Source organism: Phascolarctos cinereus, unplaced genomic scaffold, assembly GCF_003287225.1.
Source record: "Phascolarctos cinereus isolate Bilbo 61053 unplaced genomic scaffold, phaCin_HiC Scaffold_9;HRSCAF=440, whole genome shotgun sequence".
Classification (NCBI taxonomy): Eukaryota; Metazoa; Chordata; class Mammalia; order Diprotodontia; family Phascolarctidae; genus Phascolarctos; species Phascolarctos cinereus.
In genome coordinates, this window is record NW_027556402.1 from 213,406,693 (window position 1) to 213,422,216 (window position 15,524).

The following is a 15,524-nucleotide window of genomic DNA, read 5'->3' on the forward strand; positions in this document are numbered from 1 at the left end:
AGTCAAAGAAAAGAGGTTTGGGGGAAGTCAACTTCAGGTTAACTGATTCATTAGCTGTATCACATCTAAATCTGTGAAGGACGGCAGAGAGTGGACACTAAAAAGCCCAGATGAGGCTTGGGGCTCTGGCATTAGAACCCAATATCTTATTATTTATAAATAGCAACCAGGGAGAGAAATGAAACAGGGTCTTTGCTTGGCCCCCAAAGCCAGGGTCCCTATGGTCCAGGTGGTGGGACTTCCTTATGCGATGCTTATATGTGTAAAGTGATGTTTTAAGAATTCAAAACAAAGCCTTTTAGTGAATGAAAGGGCTTAGATAATAAAAGATGAAAATGCTCCTCCCAAACCACTGTGGAGCCTTGGGACCTGACTGTCTTGGTGTATCTCTGGTACAGTCAGCAAAACAAATCCTATAGGAAATAAACCTAGAGTGGGAAAGATAGACTGAGAGATGCCTACATAGGTATGAGGTGATGATATCTGGCCCTGCCCATGCAAGCTGGTCTTACTGGTCTGGATTTCAAACTTAGAAATCTCCCAGCATAGGGTTAACAGATACAGCACCCAGAGAGGCAGGCAGTCATATAACTGGAGTTTACTCTATTTCCAAATGTTTCTTGGTAGGGATTGAGTTTATCTGGGAATATTCTTGCAGTGCAAGGCAGTTGGCTATCATGGATATTGCAACCCTTTCTCCTTACAAAGGAAGGTGGGTTCTTGTTCGGGATATTAACAATTACCCTTACACATTTCATAATTATGCCACAAAATTGGCCTTTCTGGGTTCCAACTATGTAGCCATTTTGCTCATTTCAACTACAGCAGTGACATCAGGATACCAAACTTTGCCAGTTCCACTTTTTCCCATGACAATGTTTCTAAGCAAAACTGGTTTTCTTGTGCATACTTTGAGGCTTTCCTACAGTACTGTCATTGAGTAACAAGAGCAGTGTGTACATCTGTTTATGAAAACAACAGAAACCCAGATCCAAGGTCAATTGCACTGACTTCCTAAGGTCACAGAAAAAAATCTCCTAAGCCCAAGGCTCTAACTGAGTGCAGTTCCTAGCTTTCTATCTGGAGGAGGAAACAGGCACTTGTGTCTTAAGGCAACTTAAGAAATGGTACTTTCTGAGTGTGCTGACTTACGCAGAAGAGGCTAGTGATTGCATCCGGCTGCACCTTACTGACATCATCATAGCATGGCCACACTATCTCCTCTGGCTCTGTGACCTGCTTCCATCTGCCTGGTCTGTGTCTTCATAAGGTGTGGATTTTGTAGTTAGTATTGTCCAGTCATAAGAAGGCCCCGTGGACAGTGTTTCTTCCATGTAATAATCCCATTTCTTGAGGCTGGATACATTTATACTGGGCTTTAGTACCTGTTTAAATGGAACATTGCAATTCACACCATTACCCTGAAGGTTGAACGTTTTTCAACACATTGGGAATCTTCCCTCTCCATACCTACGTGCTGGGCTCCAAGAAGTGAGGCAGTTTGCTTTAAGTAGTAAAGTTACCGTTCTTTTGAAAGTGTCAGGAATTAACATGGAATATTTTGACCATCACCTTGGCAGAAATACTCTCAATACCAATCCTGGTGACCTGACTTTCCTAAGCAATTTATTTAAAAGCATACATCTAGAACTGCCCATGAGTTGAGCCAAAAGAACTCTTTGTGAAGGTAAAGAGTGATACCTTTATCTAGTTTTTCCCTTACAAATCATTCCTAAGCATGAGGACTGTCACTTTGAGTTATTCTTTTCGACCCTGACTTCTTCTATCTTTGCAAGAGGCACGAGGGACATGTGCTGCAGAAGCATATGGCTACCGTCTTCAATGACAGCCTCATGTTCTAGGGATATGCTCCAAACATCTTTGCTTCCCTTAATAAGCCATTACAGCCCTGCTATTATATGACTTCACTGAAATCTCTTCAGAATTGATTTAGACTAAGGCTAATGAATTTGACCAGTTTACTTCCAGCCATGCAAACTTCCTTTTCTTCCTTTTATACACCCTAACCTTGCCCTTTTCAAGCTTCATACTCTTCCAGTGACAGTATTCTGGGACCAAGTGAGCCAGCCCAAATCCTACTCATCCTGGATGTTCACCATTTTGCAGACTTCAATCATAATCCTCCTAGAATTCCTCCTTTTAACAACGTGTCTTCATCATCTTTTTAGTCTGACTTCATACAGGACTGTCCCTTCCCCCCATCCCCTTCCAGCCCCTTGATCAGGGAGCTGTCTTTCTCCAAACTATCTCTAGTTTCATGTTCTCTCTTGAGGAGAGGCTACCAGGCCTACCCTTATAACTCCAGAGACAGACGTGCCACGATTCTGCACCAGTGTAGGATTACTCTGCTTGATGAAAGTCCAACACCTGGCTGGCCTATGTTGTAATACCTCAGCCTTGTCCGTGACATTTAGGACTCCTAGGTCCCTTTGGAGAGTTCAGATATTGTCTTGCAGTAGAGGAGTTTGGTTTACTTTCCCCTTACTCCTTTATTTTGCATTGAGAAACACTGAAGCTCAGCTGCCTCTTTTTATCTCCCCCATGTATCTTCTTAAGATCTGCCCCAAGCTTATCTATCCTACTTCTCACATTTCACAGACTTGGAGGATTTCATTTAGCATGTCTTTTTTTCAGATGACTTATTAAAAAGCCCAATAAGACCAGATCCGGCATTATTGTTTGAGGAACTACTTTTTGTCTCCTGTTTCTAAATCAGGAAAGTTCTTTCCCTGACAAAACAATCTCCTTATCCCCTACCCCAAATGGTCCCAAGGTATCTTTGGTATATAACTTTTCTGAAAGTCTAAACAGATTATAATCAGTTTATGCTACTTTAATTAAACTCAGTAAAACGTTAACTCCAGGGCAATGTTAAAAAAAATCAAACAACAATGATTTTTCTGAGTACCTCTGTTTCCACTGGTGCATATAAGTAATTAAAAAAAATGGGACTCCTCTTGTGCATCCTCTCAATACATTCCCAAATGCAAATTCCCTTTTTGGCATGCTTGTCTCCTTTATCTTCAAATAGTGTTCCTTAAAAACAACACAAAAATAAAAGTTAGATAAAATGAAGTCTAGGACAAAAATGTGAGGTAAGAAAAAAATTTAAACAGAAAAGGGAGGGATATTTTAAATGGAATAGGGAATCAATCAATAAACATTTATTAAGTGCCTACTATGAGCCAGCCATTATGCTAAGTGCTGACAAAATTAACTTAAAGAAACCACAGCAAATGCTCACAGGTCTTAAAACCATGGGAATTTTATAGAAATGAAAACGACAGCTTTCACAGATCAATGAGAATAAGAAAAAATATGGAATGTGATGGAAAGAACACTGAATTTGTTGAAGGAGGATTTGATCAGCCTCTCACTTACTACCTATGTGACCTGGGTAAGTCATTTAACTCCTCTGGCCTCAGTTTTCATATCTGTAAAATGAAGAGGATTGACCACAAAGACAAACAACTCTCAAAGTCTTAAGAATGTTAATCAACAAAATGCCCAATTATGATTGCAGAGGACCGATGATGAAACATGGTACCTACTTCTCGACAAAGAGGTGATGGACTTAGGGCACAGACTGAGATAGATATTCTTTGAACACAGATGATCTGGGAATTTGTTTTGCTTGACTGTGTATATTTATCACATGGGCTTTGTTTTTCTTTTATCTTCCAATGGTGGTAGTGGGGGAGGGAGAGAAAACAGATTAAGTGAATTTCTTTTTAAATGGGGTAGTCAAACTCAACGACCTCTAAGGACCCTTCCAGTTCTCAATCTACAATACATTGGCTCTGGACCACAGCTTGGCTGAACTTCAGCCCTGGGCCCCACTGTTCTGACTGGTGACTGCTTCCCCAGGACCACTCAAAGCCCCAGCATGCCTCACCTCACTCCTCACTCTCTGGCCAGCTTCCAAGCTGTCTCTCCAATCACCTTGTCCTATATCCACATGTGCATATACCTATCACACACCTAAACCCCCTTCTGGAACCATGACCAAATCAACTCTGTCTGATCCTAGGTGAGGTATGTCAGTTTACTCAACTATGGTCTTACTCATCATCCCTTTAACTTTCCAGACCAAAGTCCCACTGGTCACCATCTCCGCTCCCGCCCCACGTGTGTTATCTTTCCCATTAGAACATAAACTTCTTGAGGGCAGGAACTACAATTGCTATTGCATTTGTATCTCTAGCACTTAGCACTGTGCTTGGCCCACAAAATGCTCTAAATAAATGCTTTTTCATTCACTCATTCACAGAAACTCAAAAGTCTGAGAGCCGGAAGGCTCCTGAGAGGTTCATGGTCCAATCCACCCCGAACAAGAATTCCCTCTATAATGCTTCTGATAAGTGGCCATCTAATCCTTGTTTGGAGTGGGATATTCCTACCTTCCTAAAATAGTCCATTCTATTTTGAGATAAGTTCTAATTCCTTGTACCTTTTACCTAGTGTTTCTAATTCTTCCCTTTGGGATCATGCAGAAGGAATATAATTCAGTTCCTGCAATATTTGAAGATAATTACCATGTCTTTAAATCTTTTCTCCTCTAGGTTAACATCTCCAATTCTTTCAACATTGGGGAATGGCTCTTATTCTTGTAAATTTGACTGTGTTCTCTATATATCTCAGAAATGAGACTTTTATCAGAGAAACTTACTGCAAAGATTTCCCCCCTCCCCCGTTTCCTGCTATTCTTCTAATTTTGGCTGCATTAGTTTGGTTTGTGCGAAAACTTTTTAATTTTGTGTAATCAAAATTATCCATGTTACCTCCTACAAACCTCTCTTGTTGGATCACAAAATCTTCCCATATCCATAGATCTGACAGGTAATTTCTTCTCTGCTCCACTAATTTGCTTATGATAGTACCCTTTATGTCTAAATTATAAGCCTATTTTGAGCTTATCTTTGTATTGAGGAGAGATGTTAGATTGTGCCTATTTTTCTGCCAGACTACTTTCTAGGTTTCCTAAGTTTTTGTCAAAGGGTGAGTTCTTGCCCCAACAGCTGAAATCTTTGGTTTATCAAAGACGAGGTTACTGCGTTCATTTGCTTTTGTATACTGTGTATCTAATCTGTTCTACTGATCAACTCCTCTATTTCTTAGCTAGTACCAAATTCTTTTGATGATTATAGCTTTGTAGTACGGCTTGAGATCTGGAAAAGTTATGCTCCCTTCCTTCCCATTTTCAGCATTGATTCCCTTGATATTCTTGACTTTTTGTTCCTCCAGATGAATGTTCTTCTTTTTTTTTTTAGCTGTATAAAATAATTCTTTGGTAGTTTAATCAGTATGGCATTGAATAAGTAAATTTAAGTAGTATTGTCTTTTTAAATTATATTGGCTCAACATATTCATGAGCAATTAATATTCATCCAATTATTTAGATCTATCTTTATTTGTGTGATGAGTGTTTTCTAATTGTGTTCATATAGTTCTTATGTGTGTCTTGGCAGGTAGACTCCCTAGTATTTTATATTGTTTGTAGTTATTTTAATTGGAATTTCTCATTTTACCTCTTCCTGCTTGATTTTCTTTGTAATATACAGAAATGCTGATGATTTTTGATGCAATTTTGATGAAGTTATTGTTTAAACTAATTTTTTTTAGTTGACTCTTTTGTGTTGTCTAGGTAAACCATCAGAAAGTGATAGTTTTGTTCCTTCTTTTCAATGCTTATTCCTTCAATTTTTCTTTTCTAGCATTTCTGGTACAATAGTGAATAGTAATAGTGGTAATGGACATCCTTGCTTTGCCCCTGATCTTACTGGAAAGGGTTCTAGTTTTACTCTGTTACAAATAATGCTTGTTCTTTGTTTTAGATAGAGACTATTTATCATTTTAATGAACGTTCTGTTTATTCCTGTGATTTCTAGTGTTTTCAATAGGACTAATTATTGTATCTTCTCAAAAGCCTTTTCTTAATCTATTGAAATAATCATGCTATTTTTGTTGTGATTTCACATTTTTCTTCTTTTTTTTCTTCTTCAGACTTTTGACTTTATTATTTCTTGATGTCTCATGGGGTAATTAGCTTCCATTTGTCCAATTCTAATTTTTAAGGAGGTTTTTTTTAAAGTTATATTCTGAATCTATTTTACAAAGCTTCTAATTCTCTTTTCATACTTTTTTTTTTGGCAAAGCTCTCATTTCTTTTCCCATTTTTTTCCCTCTACTGATCTTGTTTTTTTAAAATCATTTTCTGCTTTTATTAAAAAAAACTCATATCTTTAAGTCTACTAAGAATTTTTGTTGGGCCTGTGTCCATTCTGCATTTTTCTTGAGGCTCTTCTTTCAGATGTTTCCAAGTCATTGTCTTCTTCTGTGTTTGTGTCTTGAGTTTCCCTGTCACTATAGTATGAAAATTGCTAGGTACAAAGTATTTATAAAGTACATTATAATGTAATTCCCTTGAAGCCTGGGACCCCTGTTATTGCCTTTGTATTCCTAGTGCTTAGCACTGTGCCTGGCACCATAGCAAGAGCTTAATAAATGCTTGTTGATTTGATATGAATTGAAGAAAAAAGAAAACTTATAAATTTAATATAAATTTTACTTCACACACATAGTATGATAAATATAGTCCTAGCAAAATCAATAAAGCTTGTTCATTACATGTGAGGAACTAACTTCAAAATATGTCAGACTTTGAACTCATAAAGGATACAACAAAAATGGTTGCCCTTATTGAAGGGAAACTATGCTTGCAGTCCAGTGGGGAGATGATATGAGAAGGGATAAACTGAGGTAGTCTCAAAGGGATCAAGGAGGACTAGGAGAGGCTTCTTGTGGAAAGTGGGACTTTAACTGAGACTTGAAGGAAGCCAAGAAGAAGAAATAAGGGAGAGAATTCCAGGTGTGAAGGACCTGGAGAAGGTACCCAGAGCTTGAGACATTGAGTCTTCTGTTCAAAGAACAGTAAGAAGGCCAGTGTCACTAAACCAGAGTGTATAAAGAGGAGACAATGAGTGACTATCATGGCACAGTATTCTTGGCCAGTACACTCAAGATTTTAGCTGGGAACACTACAAACAAGTGGGAAATTCAGGCATGCACAGCTTCCCTAGACTCCAGAAGTACTTCATGAGAGACCTCTTTCCAAGCAGATAATCAGATCCTTAATGACTGCTCTTTGAGTCTAGCCATTCCACATCTACTAAATGGTACTATTGTCTAGTCTACTTTATTCCATCTTGTTCATTAGCATGAGAACCTTTGTCAGGTGCTTTGCTAAAATCTAGGCAAACTAAAACTATATCTGAAGTGGTTCCCTGATCTTTCAGTCTAGTACCCCTGTAAAAAAAAAAAAAAGGAAACAAGGTTAGCCTGGCATGATCTGTGATTTAGAGAGCCATGTCATCTCTCTGACCCCTGTCCCCTTTTCTAGATGTTCACCACTCCTCCAATACTACATCCTTGATGTTTGCCAGGAATTGAAGTCAGCTCATTGGCCTATAATATGCAAACCCTACTCTTTTCCTTTGTTGAAAATCAGAATAATGTGCAATCATGTGCTGCACCCCACTACATAATTAGAATTTTTTCCCCAGTCTGTACTTGTCAGACATGAAACCATTTTAAGGAGTTTTCTTAATTGTTTAACCATTTATATACGCCTTAAATAATGATCACGGTGATTTCATATGATAGAAAATAGGTGTGGTTTCAATCCTGAAGCACTAAACTTAAAAAAAGGTGATAATCAAAGACATATTTGTAAGATCAATTCAGCATGCTCCATGCAGCTCTTTTGTATTTCTTAATGAATTAAAATGGGCTGCAACCCCTTATTGCATTTTACCTAGAATAATTCTCTAAGTAGATTGGGCAGGCTGGGGTAGACTGGACTGAAGACATGGGACCAAAAGCCAGGAGTCTCTTCGGATATGTTGGTTCCTTGATAATTAAGAGTGGTGCCTCATCTAGGAGTGACTTCTTGCTATGCTATGGCTCAAATGACTCATGTCAACCAACTATTTATTCATTTATCAGAAAGGAGTGGCTGAAGCTTGTTTTAAAATTCCTGCTCCGCTCAATTACCTGAAAGCTACACCAAATACACAATGATTGACAGGACTTCATTTAGCCACGACGAATGAACTTGTTCATCCATTTAGCCTTAATGCAGTTAAAGAAACAGGGAATGTTCCTGCCCACTATGTCATACTACATGTGGGAGAGTATCAGTCCAAACTGGCTGCAGTCACCTTTTGGAGGAAAGGATTGGAGCTGTATTTGACAACACAATATCCTGCCTCTCATACCCTAACATGAGCTCCTCCCCTTCAGGACATGATGTTTGCTGGTAGTTGTTGGTGAGTGAGATGAAAAAAGGCCAGTTGGGAAACTTGAAAAACAAATCACAGCTAGATCACACACCCTTTTACATTATCAACACCTTTAATAATACTTAAAGTGTTTGGGCATGTAGGGTTAAATCTTCCAAGGCACACATCTGGCATCTGTTAGTGTATGATCAAGTCTTTAATATTCTATTATATAATTATGTGGATGGGGTCCCTGACTGTTACATTCTTTTTTTAAATAGTATTTTATTTTTTCTAATTACGCATGAAGACAATTTTCAACACTGATTTTTTAAATAAGATTTTGAATTCCAAAATGTTCTCCCTCCCTCTTTCCTCTCTCTCCTCCCTAAGATGGTAAGCAATTTGATATAGGTTATATATGTGTAATCATGCAAAACATATTTCCATATTCTGACTCTTGTATTCTTGACAATGGTCAAGCACAGAGAGCCAAAGTTATTCCTCAAATGATGTATTGTTAGTGATTCACTACAGGTATTCCTAAAATATGGTTATCCTTTTAACTCATTAGGAACAGGACTGAGGGAGGTAATGGTACAGTGGAAAGAGTAATGCACTGGAGGTTAAGAAATTCTAAGAAGAGTGAAATAAGTAGAACTATGAGAACAATGTACATGATGACCTCAATATGTAAAGGAAAAATGTAAAGACTTCAGAACCCTGACTCTATGATGGATCAAGATTTCAGAAGGCTGATGATTAAGCATATCTCCTGCCTCTTGACAGAGAGGTGGTGGACTAGGGGTGTGAAATGAGGCATACATTTTCAGACATGGCCAATGCAATAACTTATATTGCTTGACTATTGTTTTATTTCTTACAGAGGAGGACTCCTTTGTTGGGGTTCAGGGTGAGATAATGGGAAGTAACACAGATGGAAAAAAGAGAAACATTTAAAATAAGAAATACGGTTCTAGTCTCACATGTGTCACTAGCTCTTAGATTTACTTGGGCAAGTTAGCTCCGTTCTCTGAGACCATTTCCCCAGCTTACACTAAGCACTCTCTAAAGGTTCCTTCCAGGTATGACATCCTATGGCTCTATGACCCTAAGAGAAAAAAACAACAGAATGTTCTTAAATGACAAATTTTTTCATGGTTCTTAAATGGTGCTAAGTTTTCACAAATGGCTTCACCAGTCACAGTAATACTTAATGTGAACGAAGAAATGTACTGTGCCATAGTTTCATGATGACAGAGTAAATGAACGAATGAAAAAAACATTAAGCACTAGCTCTATGTCAAGCTCTATGCTAAGCTCTGGAGAGATAAACGGAGAAACAGAAACAGTCTCTGCTCAAGTGTTCCCATTCTAATTGAGAGAGGCAATGCATCAAAGGTGCCAGAAAGGCCCACAAGTCCTAAGGGTTCTGTAGCAGGGAGGATGATAAGGCCCAGGAATCCTTAGGGTGCATGAAGAGGTCAAATTAAAGTGCCTAGGGGTCTGGTGGCTGCAGGAAAAGGGCAGATGGTAAGACCCAGAAGATCTTAGGATACAGCTGCAGGGCAGAACATACAGCCTGGTAGGCCTCCTCACCACAAGGACTGGAGTAGCTGACTCCTATCCTATCCACACTGTGTAAACAAGCCATTTTGCTTTTCTTCACTAGCAGTCTTGACAGGGTCTAAGTGGGGCAGGGGCTGTGAAGGGAAGACAAGTGGGGAGGCTGCCAAAACAAGTGGCCAGTTTAGCTAGTTTAAACAACCACTCAGATCTCTCTTGGAAAGACGAGGAGCTCATGTGCTGTAACCAGCTTTACTCAGACATTACAATAGCTATACTTGGGAATGCTAAATGATGATGTTGTGATTATGTTCATGATGTGAAAATTTAAGGTGGACATGTGGGTGGGAACTTTGTAACGGACCACTCAATTTCTGGTTAAATAGAGTCTTTTTTTTCTGGGTCTATGTCTTCTTTCACAACATGACTAAAATGGAAATATGTTTTGCATGACTGCACATGTATAAGCAATAGCAAATTGCTTATAGTCTCAGGGAGGGGAGGAGGGAGGGAGAGAATTTAGAACTCAAAATTTTAAAAAATGAGTGTTAGAAATTGTCTTTACATGTAATTGGGAAAAAAAATATTATTTTAAAAAAGATGGCACTCATCAGCACATTAAACAAGTAATCTAAATTTACACTGTTTGTTCTTCTACTAACGTCTTCTCCTGTTGTGACTTGCGACATGGAGGTGACCTCGAAGGCTCCATTGAGAGCCCCAGGAATAGACTGTTTGCTGTCATTTGAAGTGAAGAGACGCTCACCACCAGAATTCTGGCCACTAGGCAGGAGTGACTATTTTTGGTCATAGTTATTCATGAAATGATTTCTAAAGGCAGAAAGAGGGCTGTAATTCGTGCTGGATAAGACCATAGGTCAAAGGCAATCTCAGAGGGAAAGTACTACTAGCATTGAGGGGGAGCAGGAAAGGTTCCTCATAGCAGGGCGGATTTCAGCTGAGTCTTTAAGGAAGCCAACAGGCCGTGAAGGAGATCTTTGCTTAAACTTAAGCTTAAGTCAAATCAACACTATCAATAAATGGTTTTTTGTTTCCTCCTACAAAAGCCGCCCAAGTACGAATCTTTGGACATATGTTAATATACAGAAAATACATTTTTCAGAATAATTAGATTCAGAATAACAGCAGCCACAAGAAGCCCATTAAGTACAATTTCAAAGAATTAGAATGTGAATTACAGAAACCTTTTCTTAAATATAAAATTAAAAAATCATCCTGTGACAGTTTCTTCTCCTCCCTCTCCAAGGTAAAAAACCATAGGGATGTTCTTATCACAGATGGGCTTGCTTGAAGTACAGTGATGAACAGTTACATGAAATTAGTTGATGTAATGAAATGCAAAGTAATCCTACTTTTGTATTTGTTAGCTTGAGATAGTTTTATCCCATTCTCAAGAACAAAATATTTGCCTTGAAGAAGAACTATGTGGAGCTCAAAATCCAGGTCTTATATGGCTAATTTAAGGCAAACTGCCCCACTACAAAACTCCCCTGGTCTCACCACAAGAAAAACACACAAACCTATGGACAGAGGTGCAAGGACTATATGCAGATACATACCATGCTCTAATCGCTCGTGGTCTGAGTTCAGAAGAAAGGTTTTAAAACGATTGGAGACATAATGGAAAGCCAGGAATTTTAAGTAATACTGATTGAATTCAAATTCTGTTGGATACTGGTTGTGAACCTAGAACAAACAAAGACAAGAGTGATCCATGTGATAAAACAAAGTTGTCACCTAGCTTTGAGATCTTTATGGAAGATCTCAAAGGAGAACCTGAGACATCATGGTCTCGGGTATGTTCATACCTCTTCCACACAAGTATGTCCCCAAAAGGACTTATTTATCTAAATTCATTTAATTTTTAAGTAAATATTTTCTGATCATCTCCTATACACAAAGCATTGTAATAGGTTTGTCCTTCAGGAGCTAATACAGGAAACAAAATACATAAACAAATAACTAGAATATGAGGTAGAATGTGACAGGTATCATATGACTGGCACATACCTGTGGATGTGCCCAGATAACAAGTGGTGTGAGGATTTAATTTCCTCCTCTGAATGAATAATGAAAAATGATGGGGTAGGATTGAAAATTTCTAAGATCCCCTATAGTTCTGGTAGTATGAGTTTAGTATGGGGGAAATCAAGGCGGTTTCTGCTGATAATGGAACCTGAAATTTCTATAAGGCTTTATGGATGGAATAGAACTGTTTTCCAATGATATTGTTACTGTTGATCCTCACAACTCTGTGGGACAGGTAGGGTATTCATGGAAGGTAGAAGGATTTGAGAGGAATTTTAAAATAAATGGAAGGAGGCAGAGCCAAGATTGTGGAGTAAAGGCAGGTCACTGGAGCTCTCTCAAATTACCCTCTGAACAATGTTAAAATAATGTCTCAAAACAAATTCTGGAGTGACAGAATCAACAAAAGGATGGGGTGAAACAATCTTCCACCACAAGACAACTTGTAAGGTCAATAGGAAAGGTTTGTGTCACTAGGATGAGAGTGGAGTGCAGACTACTGCAGGACATGCCCTGGAAACAGGACTCTGTTGCACTGCCCATACACACTTCTGGGTTGCAGTTCCAGGTCAAGCACAGGCCAGGAGAGCAGTGACTACACCTCTCCTTAGATCACATCATCCTGAAAGAACTGAGAGCTCACAGACCCCCAGAGCTAGCTCTGAAAACAGTGGCATGAAAAACCTGAAGCTTGGAACAATGTTCCCTCAACCCTGGGAGCAGAATCCAACTTTAACATATACTTAAAAGTTAAAAAAATAAGCTGGAAAAATGAGCAAATAACAGGAAAAAAACCTGACCTATGTTACTATGGTGATAGGGAAAATCAAAACACAAACTCAATAGAAGACAGTTGAATCAAAGCAAAACCTCAAAGAAAAAGCTCAAAAGAAGCTCAAAGAAGAGCTCAAAAAGGGCTAAAAAAATCAAATAAAAGAGGCAGAGGAAAAACCGGGAAAAGAAATGAGAGTGATGCAAGAAAATAATGAAAAAGGAGTCAATAGCTTGATATTTAGACTCAAAAAAATACTGAAGAAAATAATACCTTAAAAAACAGAATAGGCCAAATAGCAAAAGAGATGCAAAAATCCACTAAAGAGAACTCCTTAAAAAGCAGGATTGGCCAAATGGAAAAAAACGTACAAAAATTCACTGAAGAAAAGCACTCCTCAGAAAGTAGAATTGGCCAAATGGAAAAAAAGGTACAAAAGCTCATTGAAGAAAATAATTCTTTAAACATTAGAATTGGGCAAGTGGAAACAAATGACTCCATGAAACATCAAGAAAAAATAAAACAAAATGCAAAGAATGAAAAAACAGAAGAAAATGTAAACTATCTCATCAGAAGAACAACTGACCTGGAAAACAGATAAAGGAGAGATAATTAAGAATTACTGGACCACCTGAAAGCCATGACTGAAAAAAAAAGAGCCTAGACATCATCTTTCAAGAAATTAAGGAAAACTGTCCTGATATCCTATAACTACAAGGTAAAATAGAAATTGAAAGAATCTACTGATCACCTCTTGAAAGAGATCCCCAGAGGAAAACTCCCAGGAATATTATAGCCAAATTCTAGAGCTCCCAGGTCAAGGAGAGAATATTGCAAGCATCCATAAAAGAACAATTTTAATATTATGGAGTCATAATCAGGATCACACAAAATGTGGCAGCTTCTATGTTAAAGGAGCAGAGGGCTTGGAATATGATATTCCAGAGGACAAAAGAGCTAAGATTACAACCAAGAATCATCTACCCAGCAAAACTGAGTATAATCCTTCAGGGGAAAAAAATGGACCACAGCTGAATAGGAAATTTAACTTTCAAATACAAGGCTCAAGAGAAACATAAAGAGGCAAACATAAAAGAGAAATAATAAGAGACTTGATATGGTTAAACTGATCACATTCCTACACAAGAAGATGATACTTGTAACTCCTAAGAACTTTATTAATAGTTATCAGGGCAGTTAGAAGGACTACACATAGATGGCACAGGTATGAGTTGACTATGACAGAATGATATCCAAAAAAATAAAGAGGTGAGAAAGAGGGATATACTGGGAGAACAGGGAATGAAGAGGTAGAATGGGGTAAATTATTTCACATAAAAGAGGTATGAAAGAGCTTTTACAGTGAAGGGTAATATAGAGGTGGGCGTGGTAGGCAATACTGGAACCTTACTCTCATGAGAACTGGCTTACAGAGGGAATAACATCCACACTTAGTGGGTACAGAAATCTATCTTACCCTACAGGGAAGTACAAGAGGAAGGAGATAAGAGATGAGGTGATGGTGTGCTGAGAGGAGGCAGGCTGAGTGAGGCAGTGGCAGCAATCATGATTTCAGACAAAGCAAAAGCAAAAATAAATCTAATTAAAAGAGATAAGCAGGGAAACTATATTTTGCTAAAAGGTACAATAGACAATGAAGTAATATCAACACTAAACATAACTACACAAAAATTGACCATGGATTAGAGCATTAAAATCTCACAACCAAATGCTGAAAAGCAGAAATAGTAAATGCATCATTTTCAGATCATAATGCAATAAAAATTATATTCAATAAAGGGTTGTGGAAACATAAATTAAAAATTAATTGGAAACTAAATAATCTAATCTTAAAGAATGAGTGGGTCAAAGGACAAATTATAGAAGCAATAATTTCATTAAAGAGAATGATAACAATGAGACAACATAGTAAAATTCATGGGAAAAAATTTATATTTCCAAATGCTTACATCAATAAAATAGTGAAAACAGAGAAAGAAAACTATAAACCAATCTCCCTGATGAATATCAATGCAACAATTTTCAATAAAATACTAGCAAGGAGATTACAGAAATATATCAATCATATGCTATGACCAGATGGGATTTATACCAGGAATTCAAGGTTGGTCATCCTCTTCAACGACATCATTAACTGTTTTGTCCTAATATATGGTCAGTTTTTGGGTAGGTGCCATGTACTGCTGAGGAAAAGGTTTATTCCCTTCTATGTCATTCAATTTTCCCCAGAGGGCTTTTACATCTAACTTTTCTAAAATTCTATTCACATTCTTAACTTCTTTCTTGTTTATTTTGTGGTTAGATTTATCTAGTTCTGAGAGGGAAAAGTTGAGGTCCCCCACTAGTATAGTTTTACTATTTCCTCCTGTAACTCATTTAACTTCTCCTTCAAAAATATGGACGTTATACCATTTGATGCATATAAGTTTAGTTATCGATATTACTTCATTATCTATGGTACCTTTTAGCAAGATGTAGTTCCCTTCCTTATCTCTTTTAATTAGATCTATTTTTTGCTTTGTCTGAAATCATGATGGCTACCCCTGCTTTTTAAACTTCAACTGAAGCATAATAGATTCTGCTTCCCCTTACCTTTACTCTCTACTTCAAGTATGTTTCTTGTAAACAACATATTGTAAGATTCTAGTTTTTAATCCACTCTATTTGCTTGCTTTGCAGGTAAGTTCATCCCATTCATCCCATCACATTCATTATTTTGATTACTGTGTATTTCCCTCCACCCTATTTCCCCCCTGTTTATCCTTCTCTCTCTTTCTCCTTTCACTCTGTCCCTCCTCAAAAGTGTTTTGCTTCTG

General features: G+C 37.9%; 1 protein-coding gene across 1 annotated transcript in view; it reads right to left on the bottom strand.

Moving 5' to 3' along the window:
• SBF2 (SET binding factor 2) overlaps positions 1-15,524 on the bottom strand; it is a 494,333-nt gene that overhangs the window by 12,306 nt on the left and 466,503 nt on the right. Inside the window, 4 exon segments of the mRNA XM_078148119.1 lie at positions 1,153-1,217; positions 1,220-1,385; positions 2,930-3,057; positions 11,447-11,573. Coding sequence (XP_078004245.1) covers positions 1,153-1,217; positions 1,220-1,385; positions 2,930-3,057; positions 11,447-11,573 — 486 coding nt within the window.